Source organism: Arvicola amphibius, chromosome 3 (genome assembly GCF_903992535.2).
Source record: "Arvicola amphibius chromosome 3, mArvAmp1.2, whole genome shotgun sequence".
In the NCBI taxonomy this organism is placed as follows: domain Eukaryota; kingdom Metazoa; phylum Chordata; class Mammalia; order Rodentia; family Cricetidae; genus Arvicola; species Arvicola amphibius.
The window spans coordinates 90,616,874-90,640,616 of NC_052049.1; the positions used below are offsets into that span (position 1 = coordinate 90,616,874).

The 23,743-nt window shown below is 44.1% G+C and overlaps 2 protein-coding genes across 2 annotated transcripts; one reads left to right on the forward strand and one right to left on the reverse strand.

Annotated features, from left to right (window-relative positions):
- The first annotated feature begins 661 nt into the window (after positions 1 to 661).
- On the forward strand, positions 662 to 20,130 carry LOC119808748 (zinc finger protein 809-like). The gene is made up of 5 exons (XM_038321162.1): positions 662 to 807; positions 7,920 to 8,046; positions 8,627 to 8,719; positions 17,814 to 17,908; positions 18,433 to 20,130. The coding sequence occupies exons 1-5, from the start codon at positions 805 to 807 to the stop codon at positions 19,276 to 19,278; spliced, it is 1,164 nt and encodes a 387-aa protein (XP_038177090.1). The 5' UTR covers positions 662 to 804; the 3' UTR covers positions 19,279 to 20,130.
- LOC119808749 (transcription factor BTF3-like) lies at positions 16,406 to 16,894 on the reverse strand. Its single transcript, XM_038321163.1, has one exon. It carries the CDS (start codon positions 16,892 to 16,894, stop codon positions 16,406 to 16,408), a length of 489 nt encoding a protein of 162 aa, XP_038177091.1.
- Positions 20,131 to 23,743: the final 3,613 nt, after the last annotated feature.

A 23,743-nucleotide genomic window follows, 5' to 3' on the forward strand; every position in this document is an offset into this window, starting at 1 on the left:
TCGAGATGCTGAAGGTGCAGAACCAACGCCATCTTGTGAATGGGTCTCCATCTTCAGACATCTGGTGAACGGGGGACTGAACTCAAGTCCTACAATGTGCTGGGCAGCAGGATTTAAATATTCATCCCGGATACAGCCAACCAGGAAACAGGGCAAAAAAATTTAACGAAGACCAGAGGTTCCTACAGATACCCTATATCCTGTCAACATTTTTATTCTTTCCTGGAGACATCCTTGCCAGCAGTTAGTAACTTCGCGCCTATAGCTTGACCAATGCTTTTAAAAGAATAACCTCACCCTGCATCCCCTCACCCAATTATAAAACGCCAAGACAGATAGCTCCCTGCTTGTGGTTTTTCCCTATATAAACCTTTGTAATAGGGGTTCGGGGCTTTTCTCCCTCACTCGCTGTACTGGAGTGCTGGGCGTGATCTTTGCCTGGGTTCGAGTAAAGAAACCTTTGTTCTTGCATCAGATAGCCGGCTCCGTGGTGGTCTTGTTGATCTCGCGACGCGGGCATAACATTGCCATTATTTCTACCTGTGCAGAATTTGTACGTAATCAATTGCTTCCTAAGTGTGCGAGTTCCCCGCCCCCAGAAACCGGGCATTCCGTAATGGATTGGTGCCATTGGCTGTCACTCAGGCCGACCCCGACATGAGGGAAGCGGGGCGGGGCTTATAAAGTTCAGCTGAGATCGTCTAAGTTCTCCATCTTGGGCTCTGTCATTCGGAGACTTGGCTTGGGTGAGCCTGTTCGGGTACCGGAGACGGAGGAAAGTCGCAGGACGGTCCGAGACAGGCTATGGTGAGCGCGGCGTCCCCGCGGAGCTGGTGCCGGAGGTTGCAGAGTTCCCAGGCCCGGCTCCGCCTCTCCGGCTGTGGGGTGGAGCTGGACGGGCTCCGGGCGCCCGGGCGTCCCTGGTCTCACTACGGGAACTCCAACGGGGTCGTAGCGCTCCCCGCAGCTCCGGGAGGGCCGGGGACGTGGGGCCACTGGACGTGGCATGCGGAGGAACTGGCTCGCGGTCGCGTCGCTTTAGCACAGCATACACCGGCCCTCCTCTCTGGGATTCAAATACTGGGAGGGTTGAGATGCGGAACTGTGTGCACTGTATGAAAACGCGCTAGCTGGGTGCTTGGACGGGGTGTAGGGCTTAGGCACAACAAGGTAACTAACTGTAAGGGTGGTGGTGTGAGGATAGGGCGAAGCCTGACCCTAGTGTGGAAGCCCAGTTAGATTGCATAGGGGACTAAAGGGGTGGGCAATAACTCAAGACTTTGGTCTATCGCTACTCGGTGGTGACATGGCGTGGTGTGGAGGTCCAGGAGGCTCACGGGAAAAGGTCATCTGAGCTGGGGGTGGAACAGTCAGCTCTGGACAAGTCAATCTACAGATAAACCTCATTAGACGTGAGGAGTGCTTGATCAAGTCTCGTCCAGTAAAGTGTTGAAGAGTCTTTCATCCTGTGGGGAGGATACAATGGGTAGGACAGATTTTGGAAACAGATCGTGATGTCTGAAGAGACTTTGGCCCCCAGTTGTGAGGCCCAATGAAAACCATTGAGTCCCTATTGGGAGGACCCAGGGAGCAATAGACATTTCTGGGCTTTGTAACCATCCCGAGGCAGAGGCTGCAGATTTCTGGTCTAAAGCCTGTAGAGTCAGCTGAGTTGTAGATTGAGGATGCGGGAGAGTATGGTAAGGAAAATTAGGCAGCCTGTTTTAGGAGCTTAACTGCCTAGTTGACCTGTTAATTAATTGACCCAGAAATGTCATAGGGTCCTTTTGGTGGGCCTTGGAATGTATAATGATCACCTAAATTGGAAGCCAGATGGTTTCCAATAATATCATAATCTCAGGGACATGTTTAATTGGGATACTTGGGCAATAGAAGACCCTCTCTCCCCTTGAAAGACCTGGATAAATCCAGACCCCGCCCCCAGCAGGAAAAAATAGAGCCAAAAACCTAAGCAGGGAGAAAAGAGTCAGAAATCTAGGATTAGCCGGTTCAGTGACTGTGTTTCAGGAACTAGCTGAAGATAAAGTTAGATTGTAATCTTGAGAATAATTTTGAGAAACAGGGAGTTTCCCCCTTATGATTATCATTGGTATTTTTGGAATACTGTGTTTCAGGAACTAGCTGATTCTGACCCTGAGGGTGATCTTGAGAGGCAGGGAGTCGCCCCCTTGTGATCATCACTGGTATTTTCAGAATTTTCTACACCCTTCCTGCCCCTTTCGGATCATTGGGTTGTGGTTTCTTCCCTTAAAAACCTTTTCTGGTCACTCGGGGTTGAACTCTTCCCCTGCGTGGGTTATGAGTCTCGGCCCCAGTGCACTGGTTCCCATCTTGTCGATTAAACCTCATGTGATTGTAGCAAGGACGGTCTCTCGTGAGTTACTGGAGGGGGGGGGGTCGTGTTATCCCGAGACTTGAGTGAGAGTCTCCCCACACTGGGGGTCTTTCACCCCCAATGGCTGCCTTGGTTGCATGGAAACCTATGCAAATATTAGTTCCATCCCTTCTCCATGTGGAGAGCCTTAGCCAGGGCCAGTAGTTCAGCTTTTTGGGTTGAGGTACAATTACTCAGAAGAGGGTCATGCAAGTGTCATTATAGCATTTAAAGTCTGTGTCCTGCCTCCACAAAATTAGTCATTGAACCAGCATTGGGTGCCGGCAGCATAATAGCGGGATTCAAAATTTGGCGAGATTTTCCAGCAGTCTGGAGTTGATAAAAAAGAATCTGGTGCTTGCTGAGTCATGTCTGAGACCCACTGAGTTGAGAGCTTTAAGGGTCAGGTAAGATTTTAATTGACTAAAGCTGGCTACTTGAGTGACTGTCTTTGTAGGAACCATGGAGTGTCAGGTCCCCAGCAGACAAGGTCAGAGTGAGAGTCCTGAGTAGGAGAGGGTAGATTTTTATTCTATAATACTGTTCTTTGGGATAAGACCTTCCCCTGGGTATTTAAGACCTTGTAGTTAGCCACAAAACTTCTTAAGGTTGCTTTTGGCACCCTGTGAAAGACCCCTGGAGTTGGGAGACTCTCACTCAAGTCTTGGGATAACACGACCCCCAAGAACTCACGAGAAACCGCCCTTGCTGTAATCACATGAGGTTTATTGGCAGGAACCAGCACACCAGGCCGAGACTCATCCCACGCAGGGATAGAGGAGCTTGACCCAAGTAGAAGGGGTATTTAAGGGAAAAAATCACAATCCAAAGGGGGTAGGGAGGGCGTCATTGGAAAATTCCGAAAATACCAGTGATAATCACAAGGGGGTAACTCCCCATTTTTCAAGATTACAATCTCTAACTTTGTGGTCAGCCAGTTCCTGCAGCAGAGTCATGGAACCGGCTAACCTAGGTTTTTGGCTCTACTCTTCCTGCTAGGGGGTCTGGATTTATCCTGGCCTTTCACCTGTCTGGAGCACCTTGGCCTCTCTGTCAGTTCTGCGGTTTGCAGGGATGGGTCATGGGCTTGCTGATAAGAGTTCTGTTCTGGTCCTCTGTTGCCTAGCTGACCTGAGCACAAAAGCTAAAATATTGGCTGTCGGCTCAGTCCCTTTTCTTGTCTAGCTGTTAAATGCTCAAAATGTAGTTTCATCAGGTTTAAAGAATTAATTGTGGTTTGAAACCCAGCTGTTCTGTACCACTAAAAACTTGACTAATGTTAAAACTTTTTAGACTTAAAATCTTGACAAATTTAGCAGGAACTACTACTACTACTATTATTATTATTATTATTTTGGATTTTTTGAGACAGGGTTTCTCTAGTTTTTGGTGCCTGTCCTGGAACTAGCTCTTGTAGACCAGGTTGGCCTTGAACTCACAGAGATCCGCCTGCCTCTGCCTCCCAAGCACTGGGATTAAAGGCATGTGCACCACTACTGCTCGGCCACTACGATTATCTTAACAAAACATAATCCTTGCTCTTTAAGAAAGCACTATTTTTTTATTTTTATTTTTTATTTTTTTATTTTTTATTTTTTGGTTTTTCGAGACAAGGTTTTGGTGTAGTTTTAGAGCCTGTCCAGGAACTTGCTCATGTAGACCAGGCTGGCCTTGAACTCACAGAGATCTGCCTGCCTCTGCCTTCCGAGAAGAAAGCACTATTTTTTTTTATCAATGCCACTTGAGTTAATTTTTGCAAGCCTTATTATGACAGACTTTAACCTTCTGGTTTTGTCCTGATCTCTCTTTCATAGTCCTTTACTTCAGTACTAAACCATTTTGTTTAGTACTAAACATCCTTGCCAAAATGTATTTCTTATTAATATGTTGTTTCTATGCCTATAACCGTTTATATTTTTCTTATACATGTTCTTTTTTTTTCTTTTTTTTTCTTTTTGAGACAGGCTTTCTCTGTGTGGCCCTGGCTGTTCTGGAACTCCAGGCTGGCCTTGAATCAGAGCTCTGCCTGCCTCTACTTCCTGAGTGCTGGGGTTGAAGGCATGAGCCACCACTGCCCAGCACTGTCCTTTTTATTAAAAATTTCTCCGAAGAGAAAAAATGCCATAAAAAACCTGAACATCTGATTACTAAATTACATAATAGTTAAGTATTTTTTTTAAAAAGTGTGCTAAGCGTTTCATATGTGAATATAATGTTTTGTTCAAATTCATCCTGCACTTCCTCCTCTCCAGCTCCTTCCATACCCACCACCATCAGTTTCCCTTCCCCCATAAAAAACAAAACCTTTCACTCTACTTGGAGCTGCCAGTACGTGCAGGGGTGTAGGGTCATTGCTAGAACATGAACAGTCTGCCGGGCCACATCTGAGGTAAACTGACCTTAGCCCAGCAGCCTTTAATTGCCAGAAGCTCCTCAGTGGGACTTCACAAGTCCCTCTCCCCTCCATGCAGTCATAGCTGCTGTAAGTGCACGGGTTCTTGGGGCATTTTCTGTCATGTTTCTTAGCAGTCCTCTATAACACCAGGCTGCTGGAATTTTTCAAGATGACCCTGAGCCTTGGGCATAGGAAATGTGATACAGATGCACCATTAATGGCTCAGCTCTCCAGTGTCTTCTCTACACGTTGACCAGTTGGAAGTCTCGGTGTTAATCACTGTCTACTGCAATAGAAAGCTTCTTTGGTTTAGAGAGAATATTGGGAGCTGCAGTGTCACGTCTGTTTAAGTAACAGTAATTAGCTCTTAGAGCCCTGTGTTTTTATGACTTGAAAGTGATATTCATGTGCTCAGGTCCCTTTGTTCCCAGGTTCAACTTGTATTCCCACAAATCAGCTGTTAAAGCTAGGAACGTAAGTATCCGGGCAGACTCCTGATAGGAGCTGTCCGTGCAGTGAGCAGCAGTGGCTCAGAAAGTGCCATGCTTTCATCCAGGCTGCCAGAGGTCTACTGATTTTTGCCTTATTAGCTCCCTGGAGCAGGCTAGATGCGAGCTCAACCATCAGCAACGACAGTTAGCAGAATTCCCTTCTAGAGAGAAGTGAGACCTTAGAGTTCATCTCTTTACTCCCCTGATCCCAGGGGATGACACAAATGGAAAAAAGAAAGGATATTTAACAAATGGTGCTGGCATAACTGGATAGCAACATGTAGAAGAATGAAAAGACCCATATCTATCACCATGCACAAAACTCAAGTCCAAATGGATCAAACCTCAATATAAAGCCAGCCACACTGAACTTCATAGAAGAGAAAGTGGGAAGTACACTTGAATGCATTGGCACAGGAGACCACTTCCTAAATATAACCCCAGCAGCACAGACACTGAGAGAAACAATAAATGGGACCTCCTGAAACTAAAAAGCTTCTGTAAAGCAAAGGATATGGTCACCAAGACAAAACGACAGCCTACAGAATGGGAAAAGATCTTCACTAACCCCACATCAGATAGAGGTTTGATCTCCAAAATATATAAAGAACTCAGGAAATTGGACACCAAAGGAACACATAATCCAATAAAAAAATGGAGTACAGGCCTAAGCAGAGAACTCTGAATAGAGGAATCTAAAATGGCTGAAAGACACTTAAGAAAATGTTCAACATCCTTAGCCATCAGAGAAATGCAAATCAAAACTCTGCGATTCTATCTTACACCTGTAAGAATGGCCAAGATCAAAAATATTGATGAAAACTTATGCTGGAGAGGATGTGGGGTAAAGGGAACACTCCTGCATTGCTGGTGGGAGTGCAAATGGGTACAGCCGCTTTGGATTTCAGTATTACAATTTCTCAGAAAATTAGGAAACAACCTTCCTCAAGACCCAGCAATGCCACTTTTGGGTATATATCCAAAGGATGCTCAATCGTGCCACAAGGACATGTGCTCAACTATGTTCATAGCAGCATTGTTTGTCATAGCCAGAACCTGGAAAAAAACTAAATACCCCTGGATCGAAGAATGGATAAGGAAAATGTGGTACATTTACACAATTGAGTACTACATTACAATGGAGAAAAAAAATGGCATCTTCAAATTTGCAGGCGAATCAATAGAGCTAGAAAACATCATTTTGAGTGAGGTAACCCAGACAAAGAAAGACAATTATCATATGTTCTCACTCATATGTGCTTTTAAACATAAAGCAAAGAAAACCAGCCTACAAATCGCAATCCCAGAGAACCTGGACAACAATGAGGCCCCTAATCTACATGGGAAGTAGAAAAAGACAAGATCTCCTGAGTAAGCTGGGAGCATGGGAACCTTGGGAGAGGGTTGAAGTGGAGGGGAGCAGAGAAAAATGTAGAGCTCAACAAAAATCAATAAAAAAATAAAATGAAACATTTACTGATAATAAGAATTTTATTCATTTAAAAATGATGTTTTGGCATACACCCAATATTAACATTTCTTGAAGATGAAAGCAACGTTGCATACTTAGTGAGACCAGTGCTAGTTTGCCTGACATAATACAGTACAAGTATAAATGGCAGGACGACGGTAGAAACAAATTAACTGTCGTTGTCTTTCCTCAAAAACTGTGTTGAAAGATCAGATAACTATGCAGAATACAAAAGCTGCAGCCTATGATGTAAGCGAGTCTGGGCCAGAGGTGGCATGCACTGGTGCTTGGCGGTGCAATGACATGGGCGTTGTATGCAGGCGCTACAGTAAGGTCACCCAGTAGTACAAAGTTGAGCCCTGCCTGGAACACTTTGAATTTTGTCCACACTTGGTTTTGAATTAATCTTTGGTTGTGTGTTCCCCAGTTTTTTGACCCCTGCCTTCAGTTATGTGACCCCACACGGAGCTAGGACTTTGTGCTGGGTAGCTATGTCAAGTTGACACAAGCTAGAGTCATCTAGGAGGAGGGAACCCCAATTCCTAAGATGGAGCTGGAAGTGAGCACAAAGGGTAGTCACACCCCTGAGCGTGGTCCTGAGTTCTATGAGCAAGCCATGGGGAACAAGCCATGGGGAGCAAGCTAGTAGCTGCACCCTCCATGGCCTCTGCATCCGCTCCTGCCACCTGCCCTGCTTGAGTTCCTCCCCAAGTTGTCTTTGGTCATGGTGTTTGAATGCAGCAATGGTAACCCTGACAGAGACATGCCTACTCTGTGGTTGGTGCTAAGAACTGAACTTCTCCCTCTGCTCTGTGCAGGCATACACCTGTACCAGTGCTGGGACACCAGCTTCAACATTCTTCCTTTGGAGACTGAATGTTATTTTTAGACTGGGTTCATGTATTCTTTCCCCTTGGTCTCTATAGCCCCTCCCTTGCATACCCGTGTGTTCTTGTATGGACTTTCTGTTGGAATTAGAAAAGGCTAACTTTGTTTTCCCGAGTCACTATGTTGACACTGAGATAAAGATGCCTGTGTTGATTTTTCTTTTTCCATGATGCAGAATACAAGTCAAACTGTGCCTCTGTAAGAAACTAGTAACACACACAAACACACACACACACACACAGGGTGGGGGGAGTGAATTCCCATTTTGTGTTCTTTCAGGGGTTGGTATCATTTGAGGACGTAGCTGTGAACTTCACCAGGCAGGAGTGGCAAGAGCTTAACGCTGCCCAGAGAGCCCTCTACAGGGATGTGATGCTGGAGACCTACAGCAGCCTGGCGTTCCTGAGTGAGTGTAACCCCTGTCAGTCTCAGCACATGCTTTTCCCTTGTTTAACAAGTTATAGAAATCATCGTTTAAAGATTTATCTCTATTTGTAGCTATGTATCTGTGTCTGAGAGCGAGCACCACATGTGTGTGTGTTCCTGAGGACACCAGAGGGCATTGGGTTGCCCAGAGGGGACGCTGAACTGTTGTGAAGTGCCAGGTTTGGATACTGGGAACTGAACTTGGGTCTCCCAAGAGCAGTGGTTGCTCTTAGCCCCATAACCATCTTTCCAGCCTGCTAAACTTTCTCAAGATCATTATTTTGGGTTATATATCTTGCAGTTTAATGCCAAAAAAGGGTGGTCTTCTAGCTAGTGAAGAATGAGGCTATAGATCCTCTCTGACCAGAGTTTCATATTCACTTACCAAGCAGCAGTTCCAGAAGCGAACTGTGAATCCTTCTTAGTAGACAGTTACAGTACAAGCCAGCTATGATTCCTTCTTAGTAGACGGTCGCAGCACAGGCGAGCTGTGACTCCTTCTTAGTAGACGGTCACAAAACTCTGGCTCCATTCATTTCCTTACTATTTCTAACTTACAGAGCTCTGCGTAGCCAAGCCTAAGTTGATCTTCAATTTGGAACATGGATGTGGGCCGTGGGGCCGAGTGGAAGCTGCGGTGCGGAGCCACCCAGGTGAGTAAATGTCTTAGGTGGGCAGCAGAGGGAGAGCTCATCGGGTACTGGTCATGTTGAGCTTCTTCTTCTTCTTCTTTTTTAATCAATTTTTTTTTAAAAAAATCACATTCTGAAGCACCTGGTCATGTGGGTCTAACCTTTTATCTCTTAATCCAGTTTGAAAAGAACATTCTTGATGTCACTCCATCTCCCTGATTTTGTTGCTGACGATTTGCTGAAAAAATGTCTTTAATTTCTTTATTTCTTCCTTGACCCATTCATAATTCAGATGAAAATTGTTCAGTTTGCATGAGTTTGTAGGCTTTCTGTAGTTTGTGTTGCTGTTGAAGTCTAACTTTAATCCATGGTTATCCAATAATATACTTAGGTTTCTTTCAATTTTTTTATGCCTATTGAGATTTGCTTTGTGACCAAGTATATTAGATGACCATTTTCTAACTTTTGCATGTAATATAAATTGATGCCTTGATGGTGATCCTGGTTAAAATACAGGTACATTTGGAAATCAGTAGCCTAGAGACATTTTACTATATTTAATGTACTATATTAGCTCCTGTTTTATTATCCTTTTAACATTCATTAGGTTTCATTTTCACTGTTCTACATTTTTGTATGTTCTTTGTGTGGTTACTGGTGTATGAGTTGTCTTTATTTTTATTTGTATATTGGCTTTGTAGAGGAATGTGTTAGAGTTGTAGAGTTGCAAGGATAGCCTTGAGGCCGGAGCTGCAATGGGATAGCTCAGCCCTGGAGGAAAGGTGTCCTGACTATCGGGAAGCCAGGCTACCTGAAGCCGGGGTGCGGTGGGGGATGGTCTCTCTACAGGGTATAGGGAACCTGTTCTTCTGGAGAGCAGCTGCAGCTGAGCTCTGTTCTGTTCCTTTAAGAGAACGTCCTATATCTTCTCAGGCCCAAGATGTTCCTTCTTTTGCTAACACTCTGCTAAGGGGAAGCCCCTGCAGAAATGTAGCAATCTCCTCCCGCCCTGGCCAAAAGTTGTTACTTTTTCCTGCCTGGCTTTGCTCAGCCCCCTTAAGGAGCACCCTAGCAAGGTTCTGTTCTGCTCAGCCTTGCTCAGGCCCCCTCTGCTGCGTCTCAGCAAGGTTCTTCAGCTCGGTCCCCTAAGGGAAGTCCCAGCCAGGTTCTTCTAGTCTGCTCCAGCAAGACTCTTGTTGAGAAAGAGATTTATTTGGGAAGGAGGAGTCCAGGAGAGTGGCTGCCTCTGCCAGGGACAGGCAGAGAAGCTTATATAGGGCTTCTTAGGGGCGGAGTTTTTCCAGGGAGAAGGGGGATTGGCTAGTTTTTCCCTACTTAGGGATTGGTCAGTTTAGCTGGTCGGGGCAGAGATGGCCAAGCTGTGTTTCTTTCACTGGTCCTTTTTAGCTTTTTAACTCTATATTCTTAGGACCAGGGCATATTTTTTCTTTCACTGGCTCTGATTTTAGGGACAAAGTGTTTCTTTGATACTGGTTTCAGAGCCAGGGCACGTGTTTTTAGTCTTGGGTTCGGAATAAAGATGTTTCTCTTCCTGGCCCAGGTCTCAGATCCAGGGTGTGTTTTTTTTCTCTGGCTGTGGGTTGAGAGTCAGGGTGCTCAGTGTGTGTGTGTGTGGGGGGGGGGGGGGGGGTTCCTGCTCCAGTTGTCCCTTTTACCCTACAGGCTTGGTTAAGGCTACAGGTGGAGGATAATGACAAAGAAGTTTTCTTTGTATAAAATGGGAGTGCTGTGGGAACCCCTTTAGCCAATAGCCTTTAAGATACTGGCCCACTCTGGGTGTGGCCACATGTACTGTGTATACAGATGTAAAAACAGGCGCAGCCAGTTGGCTGCTGTATTCGGTTCCTGTTCCCCGCTCATGCAGAGGACTGTGATCAGTGAGTCTACCCCTAAATAAAGAACCCTTTATTGTGTCCCATTCTGAGCTAGTGTGGGACTTATAATAATTCTCAGCTAAAGTATCCATAGCTCCCCTCCCCCTCTGTGGAAATAAACGTGAAACCCTTTCCCCAATGTAGCACATCTGGTTTTTATTCTGAGATTAGCGCATCCTTGAAATACACCAGCTGATTTAATTTAGAAGTCTTTATTATTATTATTATTTAATGTTTATCTGCTGCTGTTATTCTTTTCTCATTAACATTAAGAAAATTTAATGTTAATAAAGCATTATGCTATCTATTTTTGAAGGTATTTTCTATCTTTTTTGTTTGTTTAGCATATCCTTTATAGTTGGATTTGATCTTTCTATAACTGCCTGACCTGTAGGGTTGTTTGGGATACCTGTAATATGCTTTATATTATAAGCAAAAAACTTTCATTTTCCTGGAGACATATGCTGGACCATTGTCTGTCTTTATTTGTGCAGGTATACCCATTATGGCCATAACTTCTAATAAATGTGTGATTACTGAATAAGCCTTTTTTTGAGCTCAAAGCAGTTGCCCATTGACAATCTGAATAAGTGTCAGTGGTGTGGTGTACATATTTTAATTTTCCAAATTCTGTAAAGTGGAATACATCCATCTGCCAGATTTCATTCCTTTGAGTACCTTTTGGGTTACTCCCTGCAGATAGTGGTGTTTGATTATAGAACAATTAGGACATGTCCTTTTTTTTTTTTACTATAATTTTATTTAATTTTGTTACATATTTTGTGGGTTTAGTATATCCACTTTTTGTTACAATTATATTATTTTGTTACAGTTTTTTAAATAATGTTTATTTAATTTTTTATTTTATGTGTATTGGTGTGAAGGTGTCAGATCCCCTGCAACTAGATCTTCAGACAGTTGTGAGCTGCCATGTGGGTGCTGGGAATTGAACCCGGATCCTCTGGAAGAACAGTCAGTGCTCTTAACCACTGAGCCATCCCTCCAGCCCCAGGACATCTCCTTATAAACTCCTTAGATTGTTGCCATGTAATAGAAAACTCTATTCTCTAAATCTCTGCTATTGACATGTTTTTATGAAATTTTGAGGCCTTTATCACATTTTTAATCAATAATCGATTAGTTTTTATATTACCTTGTGCTAGAGGACTTGGCAGGACCCGTATTGGATCAGATATGTGTTATATTTATGCGACAAAGCCTATTTTTGATTATATCTTGAACTGAATGAATAATGAAGTCACATTTGTACCATCTGATATAAATTTAGCAGTTTTAATATGCAAAATGTTGTCCCTGAGTCCTAGGACCCCCAAGAAGACCACCACAGAGCCACACTTCCAAATGCAAAAGCAAGGCTTCCTTTATTAAGTACAGGCTAGCACGGGTCCTCTGCCTCACAGTCTGACACAGCAGATGGAGGGAGAAGGACCCCATCTATTTTTGTAAGGGGTTTATAAAGGCAAAAACCACAAAGCAGTTACAAGGTTACAGTTTCAAAATACAAAATTCCTTATCCTATATCACAATTGGCTAAAGGTGGGGTAAAGCTCAGCTGTTAGTTCCTGATTGGCTATTAGTATCTAAGGGGGAGAACAACAGCCCCTGGTTACATCCTCCACACATCTGCTGACCCTGTGCTAACCACAGAGGCTGCTTGAAATATTGCCCAGCTGATAGGGGAAGTTGGTTGGGGGAATGGGCTGCAGTCAGCAACTTTAACTTTCCTTAAAGAGGGGTCCTAGGGCCTTCAGCTTATCCTGGGGCTGGGGTGTAGTTCAAGGTCCCCAAAGGGCCCAGCACAGAAATGGAATCTCTTCTGGCCTTTCATTCCCCACTGGGAGTTCTAAGTGGAGTTCAATCCTGAACTCTAGGTTCCTCAACCTGATGAGAATAACTTGCAAATTCTATTTCATCTTCATTGGGAACGGAATGACAGGCAAAATGACATACATTAGCATTAGTGCAATGAATCATAAATGGAATGGGACTAAATCTTTGTTTTACAAACTGTACCCAGTCTGTTAGGGGCCAACAGTCAAAGTAATTAGCAAAACCAGTAAAGGTCCTATAACAGCAGAAATAAGGGTAGTTAACCAAGGAGAGCTATTAAACCAGGATCCAAACCATCCTTGTGAAGAATCTTTTTTTGGCTTGGCCAATCTTTTCCTATCTTTGGCCAAATTGTCTCTTATACTTCCTGAATGGTTAGTGTAAAAGCAGAATTTCTCTCCTAAAACTGCAGAGTCTTCCTATGTAAGGAAGTTCCCTTTTGACTTAGCATCTCAACCAGGGATTACAGGACAATGTATTTTTTGTAACTGTTTCCAGATGACTTTGGGTTAGTCAAAAACAAAGAGGAAATTCAGGCAGTGGGGTATTTATCAGGAGCATCTGGTTTGTGGACTCTGTTGAGGAGCCAGGGAGCATTCACATCCGGTAGACTGCTCCATTACAGTTTTCAGCAAACCCAGGGTCCACAGTCATTTGGAGCAGATTGTAGTCAGCAACTGATGCTTGGTTGTGTCTGCCAACCAAGGGGAAACCCGTTGAGACAAATTCAAACTAGGAACGGAAGTTAAAATTTATATACTTAAAGAAAAACAATACATTTGAAACTTTTAGGCCCATATTGACATCCATATTATAGAAAAAGCAAACAATAGATATCTATGAAACAGCAGAAATAAGCTCGTACCTTTGAATTCTAGCAAAAAGCATAGATTTAGGTTAGATAACCAAAAGAAATTTATTTATCCTGAGCTTGTGACCCAAACAGTAAGTAGTCATTGCTCTATCAGTTTATGAGAACTGTACCATAGAAGGGGAAAGAAATCTGAAACCTTTCTTATAAGCAGTATCAGGACAGAGGAGGGTTTTGGTGGGAAACTGCTGGCCAGCAGAAGAGCCCTTGAGTGTTATCACAGTGAAGAAGAGCTTGGCTTAGGAAAGAAAAGGGGAGGGGGCAACGCTGGTGGGCACAGAGATCTTGTGTCTTTGGCTGTCAATATTCCAAAAAAAAAAAAAAAAAAAAATTAACGTTTCTCTGGCCATGATCTCAAGATTCTCTGTTTTATATTCATGCAGTTTTCAGTTGTAAGCAGTCAATTCCCTATGCACAGGTGTGCAGGCTCCTCCCTCCAGAGAGGCCTGCAGAGGGGGGCATCGAGAAAAACACTCACATCCTGGGCAGCTCCCTGCCTGTAAGTCCCTGCTGTGAGCCGGGACTGTGGTGCTGCAAGTTGCAACCCCGCAGGCTTGTTGTCACATGTTTTCTCCTCCCGCCAGAGCTCTTCCTGAAAGACCCCAAAGACGGGTGTTTCACCTTTGGGGATCCCCCTACCCAAGAACTGAGACCAGTCCACTGGATGCAAAAGCAAGAGGCAGTTTATTGTTTACACAGGTGCCTGCGGATGCTGCAAAACAGCCCAGCTGGGTGAACAGCTAGCTGAATGAGCATGCCGGGCTAGGGATACATCATGCATTTATAGGGGGTTCAGGAGTTACATAATAGGCTGCATAGCAACAAGCATTTCATTGGTTCTTGCATGGTTGGCTAGGATCGAGCTTAGGACAGGGCTGTTTGTCCATCTGCAGGTTCATAAGAAAAATCATAAGATCTAGATAAGGCTAAGTTCAGCACTCTGGGTTTTGACAGACTGTCACAGTGGTTTGCTGTCTTCCCGTTGGCCCAGTCTCTACAGAGCTAGCTAACCACAGATATCCTGTTCAGCTGAGCCCCACTTGGTTCTTTAAAGTTTGTTTTTCTAAGCTTATGTAGGTAACCTGATTTAAACCCTGCTATAGGCTGGGGCGGGGGTCTCTCTTTGTGACAGGCTGAGACGGGGGTCTTTCATTCCGATCTTCAGGCCTCTGTCAACTTTGCCACCCACTCCATCCCAGGCACCTCTGCTTCCTGGCCTCGAGCCCTGCCCAAGTCACCACCCTCAGAGGGACCTCAGGGTTGCAAGGGGCTTGCATCCAGCATTCAGGGAGCTTGCCACCACTGAACCCGGGGTCCTCTGCCACATTGCACCTCCTGCAGTCTCACGGCTTGGCTCTCAGCGCCCAGACAGTGTGTTCCCTGCCATCAGACCTGGCTCAGAGCTAGGGGTGTAGACCCTAGATGGGCTGCTGCCAAGTCGTCAGCATCAGCATCCGAGGTGCCATTGTTCCTGTTGTGCATTCCGCTTTTTCTCCCCACATTTAAGCTCTGTCCCATTTTCCCAGTCCTCGCCAGTCCAGTCTCAAACACGATAAACAGAGACAACCATAAGACAACAAATGAAAGCTACAGGAGAAAACAGCGAGGCCTCAAGACTCAGTTAGGGGTCTGAAACTGTGGCTACCTCCCCTGGCTTGGGCTGCATCCATGATTCCAAAGACCATATGAGACCCAGGCTCCCAGTGGAGGCTCTGGGTTACTGAGGACTTAATATCCTGCAGCCAGGGCTCCAAGCCCTCCAAAAGAGGAAGCTGGTCAGAACCTGCTTCTCCACTCTGCACAGACTCCAGACCCCTTTGGGGGTGGTCTCTGGACAACTAGGAAGACCCAGTTTCCTCCAGATGGGGGCCTGCTCCCCCAGTGGGCTCCAGAATGTCTTCGTGGATGTCCGTGACCCCTGCCCTGCTAACATGTCTTTCAGCTACAAATGGCTACAAACATCTGACAGACAACATTACTCATCAGTGGTCCAGAAATCTTTGGTGTGAAGGTCCAGGGATCTTGGGTCATCCGGGATGAGCCCCCAAATGTTGTGCTTGAGTCCTAGGACCCTCAAGAAGACCACCACAGAGCCACACTTCCGAATGCAAAAGCAAGGTTTTGTTTGTTAAGTATTGGCTAGCACGGGTTTTTCTCCCTCCATCTGCTGTATCAGGAGCGATTTGTAATCCCCATTTAGACAAAACTTTTTTTTTACTTCTTTAAACATTTTTTTCTATAGGGTCTACATTTGAATTAGATAGCAAAATGTCATCCATGTAATGGTAAATTATAGATTTAGAAAATTACATATTTTCAATGGCTGATTTACAAAATATTGCCACAGGGTGGGGCTGTTGAGCATTTCCTGTGGGAGGATGGTCCATTGCTATCTCCTAGTAGGCTGAGAATTACTGTAAGTTTCACACTATCCAGAATAGGCTTATACGTATTATAATTGCAGTGTGGAAACATCAGTTGTGGCAAATCTTCCAACACATGTTGGCCATCTAAAACTGATTTCAAAGATAGGGAGGAGCCGGGCGGCGGTGGCGCACACCTTTAATCCCAGCACTCGGGAGGCAGAGGCAGGAGGATCTCTGAGTTCGAGGCCAGCCTGGTCTACAAGAGCTAGTTCCAGGACAGGCTCTAGAAACTACAGGGAAACCCTGTCTCGAAAAACCAAAAAAAAAAAAAAAAAAAAAAAAAAAAAAAAAAAAAAAGATAGGGAGGTCGGAAAAGATGCCAGGCACAAAATTCATGTATAGTGGTCAGTGACCTGAGAGTTCAAATAAACAGAAATGAAGAATAAATTAAAACCTTCCCAAGAAATTCAGAATCTTCAGTATGAACTTGAGAGAGATTGGGAAGGCAAATAAATATACTCTTTGACCTTGGGAGGGAAATGTTCAACCTTAACTGGAATAGTCACTAAAAAACATCATAGAGTAATAGTGTGGCAGAAAAAACAAAACACAACAGGATAGGATTGAAAACTAATACAATCAGATTGAGGGAAAATACAGCCATGGTGTAAAATAGCAGATCCTGTAACCCTCTAAGTGTTACTTCTTCAGAAGTCACCTCCGTTCAGTTTGCCTTGTTCTTAGAAGCCTCATCAAAATTCTCCACCAGATCTGGGACTTCATCATCACCATCCTCTCCAGTAGCAAGGGGTGCTCTTCTGTCCACAGATTGTCTGGGCAGAGCTGCAGCCAGTCTCCTTAAACTAGTCAGACTGTCTGCCCCAAGCTGGTTTAGAATGCGGGGAAGCATTTCTGTCAGTTGCTTTGTCTCGGCGTGGCCTGTAATGGTGAAGGTGTTTGCTGCCAGAGATGCCTGAACTTTAAGGTTATTAAAATGGATCACTGTTCCTTGGTTTGTAAACATGTTCACCTCTTCAATACCAGAGATATTGTTCACCCCTAACTTCTTTAAGGAGAACTGCAGTTTTTTATCATCTGCTCTGACTGTTCTGTGAACCACTTTCTTCTTTCTGTGAGCAGTTCCTTTCCCACCAGTGTGCACTTGTGCCTGCAGTTTGGCCAGTTTTTTCTGGTTCATGATCGTTTCTTTCATTTTGTTGGAGTGGAGTGGAAATAGGGCCATGCAGGGGACTAGGGTTCTCACTCAGGGGGTCTCGGGCGGACCAGCTGAGATAAGGCTGACTTATTTTTATATTCATTGTAGAATAAAATGTGTACACTTAACCACAGGTCAATAGGTGTCTTAGTTGAGGTTTCTGTTGCTATGCTAAAACACCATGACTGAAAGCACCTTAGGGAGGAAAAGATTTATTTCAGCTTATAATTCCACAGCACAGTCTGTCACTGCAGCAGGGACTGGAGAATGCTGCTCACTGGCTTGCTCCCTATGGCTTGCTCAGTTTGCTTTCTTATAGGGCCTAGAATCACCAACCAAGGGGTGCCACTGACCCATTCCCCTTTCCACGTCAATCAAGAAAATGTCCCACAGGCTTGCCCATTGAGGTTCCTTCTTTCAGAATGACTCTGTGTCAAGTTGATATAAAACTAACCAGCACAATAGCATATGAAGGCATTGTAATGGTAAAAATAAAACGGCCCCATTCCCCAAGGGGTGTCTGCGGGCAGCGGGCCATGAGGAGCAGTGGGTCCCAGGCAGGTTGCGCTGTGGATGGATAGGCACACCATGCCGAGTGAAGTTGGATATTTATTTAGTGGGTTATAGAAGGGAAGGGGAAAGGGGAGAGGCAGGGAGAAGGGTGACGAGGAGAGAAGAGGAGAGGAGAAGCTACCTCTTCAGGAGAGAGAAGGAAGAGTGAGAGAGAGCACTCAGGCTGGAGGAGGAAGGATATCTGCTTCCCTCGGTGGAAGGGGATGGGTTGCGAGAGGGTGGAGCTTGTCTCTTAAAGGGACAGTATACCCAGACCAGCAGATCATAACAGGCATGACTTTACTTTTATGTTTGAATTCTATAAAAAGATTATTATTGAATTGTGACATTTTTAATATTTTAGATGTTAATAAAGTAAGTGCCCTGATTGACACCAGCAAGGAAAATCCTGAGATACATTTGGGACAGCTTGAAATAACTGACCAAGACATGATTAAAGTAAGTAAAACATTTAGTGTAAGGTCAAACCATATTTCAAATATGAACACATGAAGAATGAACATGAAACATTTCTACACTTAGAATGTACTTTTCTATAGTGAGCCTGGTTAGATACAGGCTGGAGAAGAACCTGATCATTTTCATCTAAGACTCCTGGTGTCTTAGTTTGCTTAACAACAAAGTTCATAGTGTATTCATTCAGTATTATCAAAGTACCGGTAGCCTTTGAATCAAAGGCAATATTATACATAAAGAAATGTCATATCAAAGAGACTTCTAGTAAATTCTATAAAACTTGAAATCCTTTCCGTGCTTACAATGTGGCTTATGTGGAAGCAACATTTTGAATGTTGTATGTGTTGACAGTGTTTGTAAGGAGACTAGATCAGTAAATGGGAAAGTGCACACAGAAATACATAGGGATTATTAGAAATTGTCCATTAGGAAATCATGCCTTGGACTATCAGCAGCTCATTCTAGGAAAAATCACTAACAAATCTAACAAATTCTTTTGTTTCAAGGGAAAACTAAAGACCCAACAGGAAGTCTACAAAGGGCCAAAATTCCGTCATGGTAGAGCACCCGTAAAAACACTTCGCCAAAAGTTAAAGAAAAGCAAGAGTCATACATCACACCGAGATGGGAAACTCTATGAATGTAAGGACTGTGGGAAAACTTTCTGTAATAACTCAACCCTTATTAAGCATCACAGAAGAACTCATAATGTAGAGAAGCGCTTTGAATGTACTGTGTGTAGTAAAATGTACCACTGGAAGTCAGACCTCACTGCTCACGAGAAGACTCACAACAAACTGGAAAGGACATACGAATGTAAAGAATGTGGGAAAGCTTTCTTCCGTAAGTCTCATCTCAATGCTCATGAAAGAACCCACACAGGTGAGAAGCCGCATAAATGTACGGAATGCATGAAAGCTTTCTATTACAAGTCAGACCTGACTCGGCATAAAAAAACGCACTTGGGTGAGAAGCCCTTTAAATGTAAAGAGTGCATGAAAGCTTTTTCTCGCAAGTCAAAGCTCGCCATACATCAGCAAACTCATACAGGTGAGAAGCCTTATGAATGTACAGAATGCAGGAAAACTTTCTCCCATAAGTCACAGCTCACCGCACATAAGATAGCTCATTCATCCGAGAATTTCTATGAATGTAAAGAATGCAATAAGGCTTTCCACTGGAAGTGCCAGCTCACAGCACATCAGAAGAGGCATGCGGGACGAAGCTTCCTGAGTGAAGAACAGAGAACACTGCCCGGAGAAGAGCAGGGCACTGTGTTCACAGACTCCTCAAGGGACTTATCTGTCCTCAGAGGCTCCACAGAGATGGTGTCAGGGAGCTCTTGGGATTAAGAACTCTTGCTGTATTTTGAGACAGGGTTTCTCCGTGTAGCCTGGCTGTCTTGGAACTTGCTCTGTAAAACAGGCTGGCCTCTAACTCAGAGATCCTCCTGCCTCTGCCTCCCAGGCTCTTGCTTTATAATTGTGATGATTCTAGCACCTATTTGACAAGTCAGCAACCCTACAAACACCTGTCAGCCCAGCTCTGATGATTGCAGAGACAGAGATCATTTGAGCTTGCTGATTTCTAGCCTAGCTGGGCCATGAGCCCCAAGTTCATGAGAGGAACACATGGGGAGTGATGGAAGTGGTCACTCAATGCACACTCTGGTTTCTGTGTGTGAGTTTGGGTATATGTCTAAACACACGTGTAAACAAAGGAGAGTGGTGGAAGGGATCATTGTGTAAAGATGAAAGGTGTTTGTCACCAAGTCCAACAACCTAAGTGATCCCTAGACCCTTCCTATGGCACAGAGGCAGATGGAAGTTGGCTCACAGCTTCTGCAGATGGGTTATAAAACAAAAACAAGCTGCACAGGTGCCAAAACACAAAATACAGGTCAGGAAGTAGCTTGCTATATTCCTTTGCACATTCATCAGAGATTCATGCTAAAAAAAAAAAAAAAACCCTGTGAATCTCGTCACTATGGATCATATCAGTATTCAAAGAGTGCATCTGGGAGTGGCTCGGTGGTGGTGTGCTTACCAAGGGTGTGTGTTTCCTGTCCTTTTATATTGACGCTTGTCCGGGTTATCTGCCTTGTCAGTGTTTATGCTCTTGAATGTGTTGTTTGGAAAGACAACATTAGCCATGTGAAAAATTGCAATAAATTGATAATGCATTGTTGCACTCTTTCTGTAAAATCAGTCTTCATGCATTTTTTTTTGCCTTCTTTTCATCTGTATGTAGACAAAGTTATCTTCAGACTCACTTGACCCTGGTTGCCTTAGGAGTTTGGCTGTAAACCAAATCCCTTTCAGTCTGAATCTTCGTTTGTTTGGTCAGAGCCAGCTCTCCGCAGTTCAGGGATCCGTCTCAGCCTCACTTCTGTGGTCACTCCACTGCTGTTCACACTTGTAGAGCTTTATGCCCTGACCGTCTGTGGACGGCAATGAACCCTCTGCCCAGATGCCCAGGAATTGCGCTGCCTGAGGACACGTGGGGAATAGTCAGATTTCTATTTGTAAGGGACAGCTAGCAAAGTATGAAATATTTCTTTACTGCCTGTAAATTATGGTGAGCCAGGAGATAGTCTCTACTGCAGATAGCTCCACTGGCCTTGATGGTGCTGCCAAGTACTGTTCATGGGACACGAATCTCAAGTGCAGGGGTATATACAGTTTTATAGTTGAATCATGGTTATCTTTATTGTATGGAAAAAATCTTGTGATATTTTGTTTGTACTCTAAGAAAGCTTGCCTGGAGATCAGAGTGTGGAGCTAGCCATTAGATAACCATAGAGGCCAGGGAGTGGTAACACACACCTTCAATCCCAGCACTTGGGAGGAGGAAAGAGGAAGTGAGATCAGGTGGAGCAGAGGCGGGAGCTCTGCCCCTTTGGGCTGTGAAGTTGGCCAGGTAGGAGGTAGCTGTGGCTTGCTCCTTTGTCTCTCTGATCTTTCAGCATTTACCTCTATATCTGACTCTTTTTTTATTATTATTAAGATCAATTAGAATTTGTGCTAGAAAACCTGAAAGTGAAACTAGATTAATTTTGCTCGTGGCAGTTGGTGATTAAACAGAAGCATTATAATCGTTATCAGAGTGAGCAAAGGCAAACATCTCTCCACAACTCAGTCTTCCCCTGCGGAAGATGAAACACCAGGAAAAGATGATAGGCAACACCGCTGGTTTCAGGAGAGCATTGGGGTATAGAAAACTGGGATGGAGTGCATACAGGGCGTAGGGAGATGGTTCAATGGGTAAACCACTTGCTATGCAATCCTGACAACTTCAGATCCCCATAGCCCATGTAAAAGCCAATTGTAGGGACACAGCATCTGTGAGGCTTGTGTGGAGGCAGGAGCAGCCAGACACTTGAGTACACGGTGGCAGAAATGAGAGACCTTGCCTTAGAAAACAGTGGAAGGAGAGAGCTGACTTCAGAAGGTTGTCTTCTTCAACACGGGCATGCACAGTAAACAAAAGCTTCAAATTCATTCCTTATTAATTTGCCTCCAGTAAACTCAACTAATATTTAGTTTCTGCTTATTGGATCGTCTGTTTATTGTTCAGGGATAACATATATACCTTTAAGCTGGTTTTTTTTTTTTTTTTTTTTTTTTTTTTTTTGCATCTGATCACAATATCTGATTGGACTGTGGCGATTTGAATGAGAATCGCCCTCATAGGCTCATGTGTGAATACCTCATCCCCAGTTGGTGGAACTGTGTGGGAAGGATGGATCAGGAGGTGTGTACCACTTGGGTGGACTTGAGGTTTCAAAAGACTGGAGCTAATCACAGTATGCTCTTGGCCTCCTAGTGAATCATGTGACCTCTCAGCTCTTGCTGCTGCCTTGCCTTTGTTCTGCCATCCTGGACTCTAACCCTCTGAAATTATAGACCTAAACAAACACTTCATTTTATTCATTCGTTCATTCATTTATTTTTGGCTTCTTTAAGTCAGGGTTCTCTGTGTAACAGCCCTAACTGTCCTGGAACTCACTTTGTCGATGAGGCTGGCCTTGAACTCACAGAGATCCGCCTGTCTGCCTGCCGAGTGCTGGGACTAAAGGCGCGCGCCACCACCGCCCGGCTCACATTTTATTTTGTAAGTTGCCTTGGTTGTAATGTTTTGTCACAGTAATAGAAAAGTAAATAATGTGCCTGTCATCCTTCATTGCACCCAGTGGTCACCGTTGACAGCTGTCACCTAGAACACTTGCGGCTCTTTCCTCCTGTATTCCATGTTACCTTTTAAAAATACATCATGTCTTCTAACCTTGCTGCTTTTCTACAAATTCTCACTTGCTTATACTGTATTCAACACATGGCTGAGAAGCACTTGAAGAAATGTTCAACATCCTTCGTCATCAGGGAAATGCAAATGAAAACAACTTTGATATTTTTTGTCTACACCAGCCATAATGGCCAAGATCAATAAAACAAGCGACAGCTCTTGTTCGTCCGGATGTGGAGAAAGGGGAACGTGTCTCCATTGTATGGTTAATCCACAAGAAGCTAGGAGATCTACCTCAACATCCAGCTATGTAGGTGGAGGCTGCTTGTTCGTTTCTGGCCACCCAGACCTAAAATAATCACACAGAAACTATATTATTAAAACAGTCTTTGGCCAGTCACTTAGGTGTATTGCTAGCTAGTTCTTATATCTTAAATTAGCCCATCTCTATTGATCTGTGCATCCCCATGAGGTTGTGGCCTACCGGCAAGGCCCCATCAGGCTCCTGTAGAACATCTTTCTCGTCTGGTGACTACAGGGCATCCCCCTGACTCTGCCTTTTTCCTCCTCATCTGCTTGGAATTCCTGCCTTGCCCTATCCTGCGCTGCAATAGGCCCAAAGTAGCTTCTTTATTAGCTAATGGTATCCACAGCATACAGAGGGGACTCCCACATCACAGCTAGACTACCCTGGGGTATATATCCCAAGGACTCTATCCTGTTAGACTGACACTTGCTCATCTGTGTTCATTGCTGCTTTTTATCTAGAAATTAGAAACAGCCTTCCCTCAACAGATAAAAGGATAAAAAAATGTACATTTACATAATGGAATATTATACAGAATTATGAGATTCAGAAGTAAAGGGATGGAGTCAGCAAAATATCATTACATTACTAAGATAACCCAGACTGAAAATGAGAAATATGGTATGTATCCTCATATATGTGGATATCGCCTTTTAAGCCTTTGATAGGCATACTGTGACCTGTATGAGCACAGAGGATAGATATAAAGGACAAGGGGCAAGGGAAGGATGACTCAAGGAAGGGAAAATAGAACATAATAATGAAGAGTCGAGGGTGGGAGGGCAGACTGGAACAGGAGTGGTCATAGTATCTCTTCACAGCAATAGAAACTCTAAGACAATGGGGAAACAATATACTTCCTATTAGTTACTACTTAAAACAGATACTGACCTCTTTAAAATAGCTACTTCTTTAGGAGTAAAGTCAACAACCATAACAACAATAGTAATAATAAGCCGGGCAGTGGGGCTGGAGAAATGGCTCAGAGGTTAAGAGATCTAGTGCCCTCTTCTGGCATACAGGCAGACATGCAGGCAGAACACTATACATAATAAATAGATTAAAAAAAAAGCTGGGCGGTGGCACATGCCTTTAATTCCAGCACTTGGGAGGCAGAGGCAGGTGGATCTCTGTGAGTTCGAGGCCAGCCTGGTCTACAAAAGCTAGTTCCAGGACAGGCTCCAAAACTACAGAGAAACCCTGTCTCGAAAAAACCAAAATAAGTAAATAAATAAGTAAAATAATAGTAATAATAATTAATCATTGGG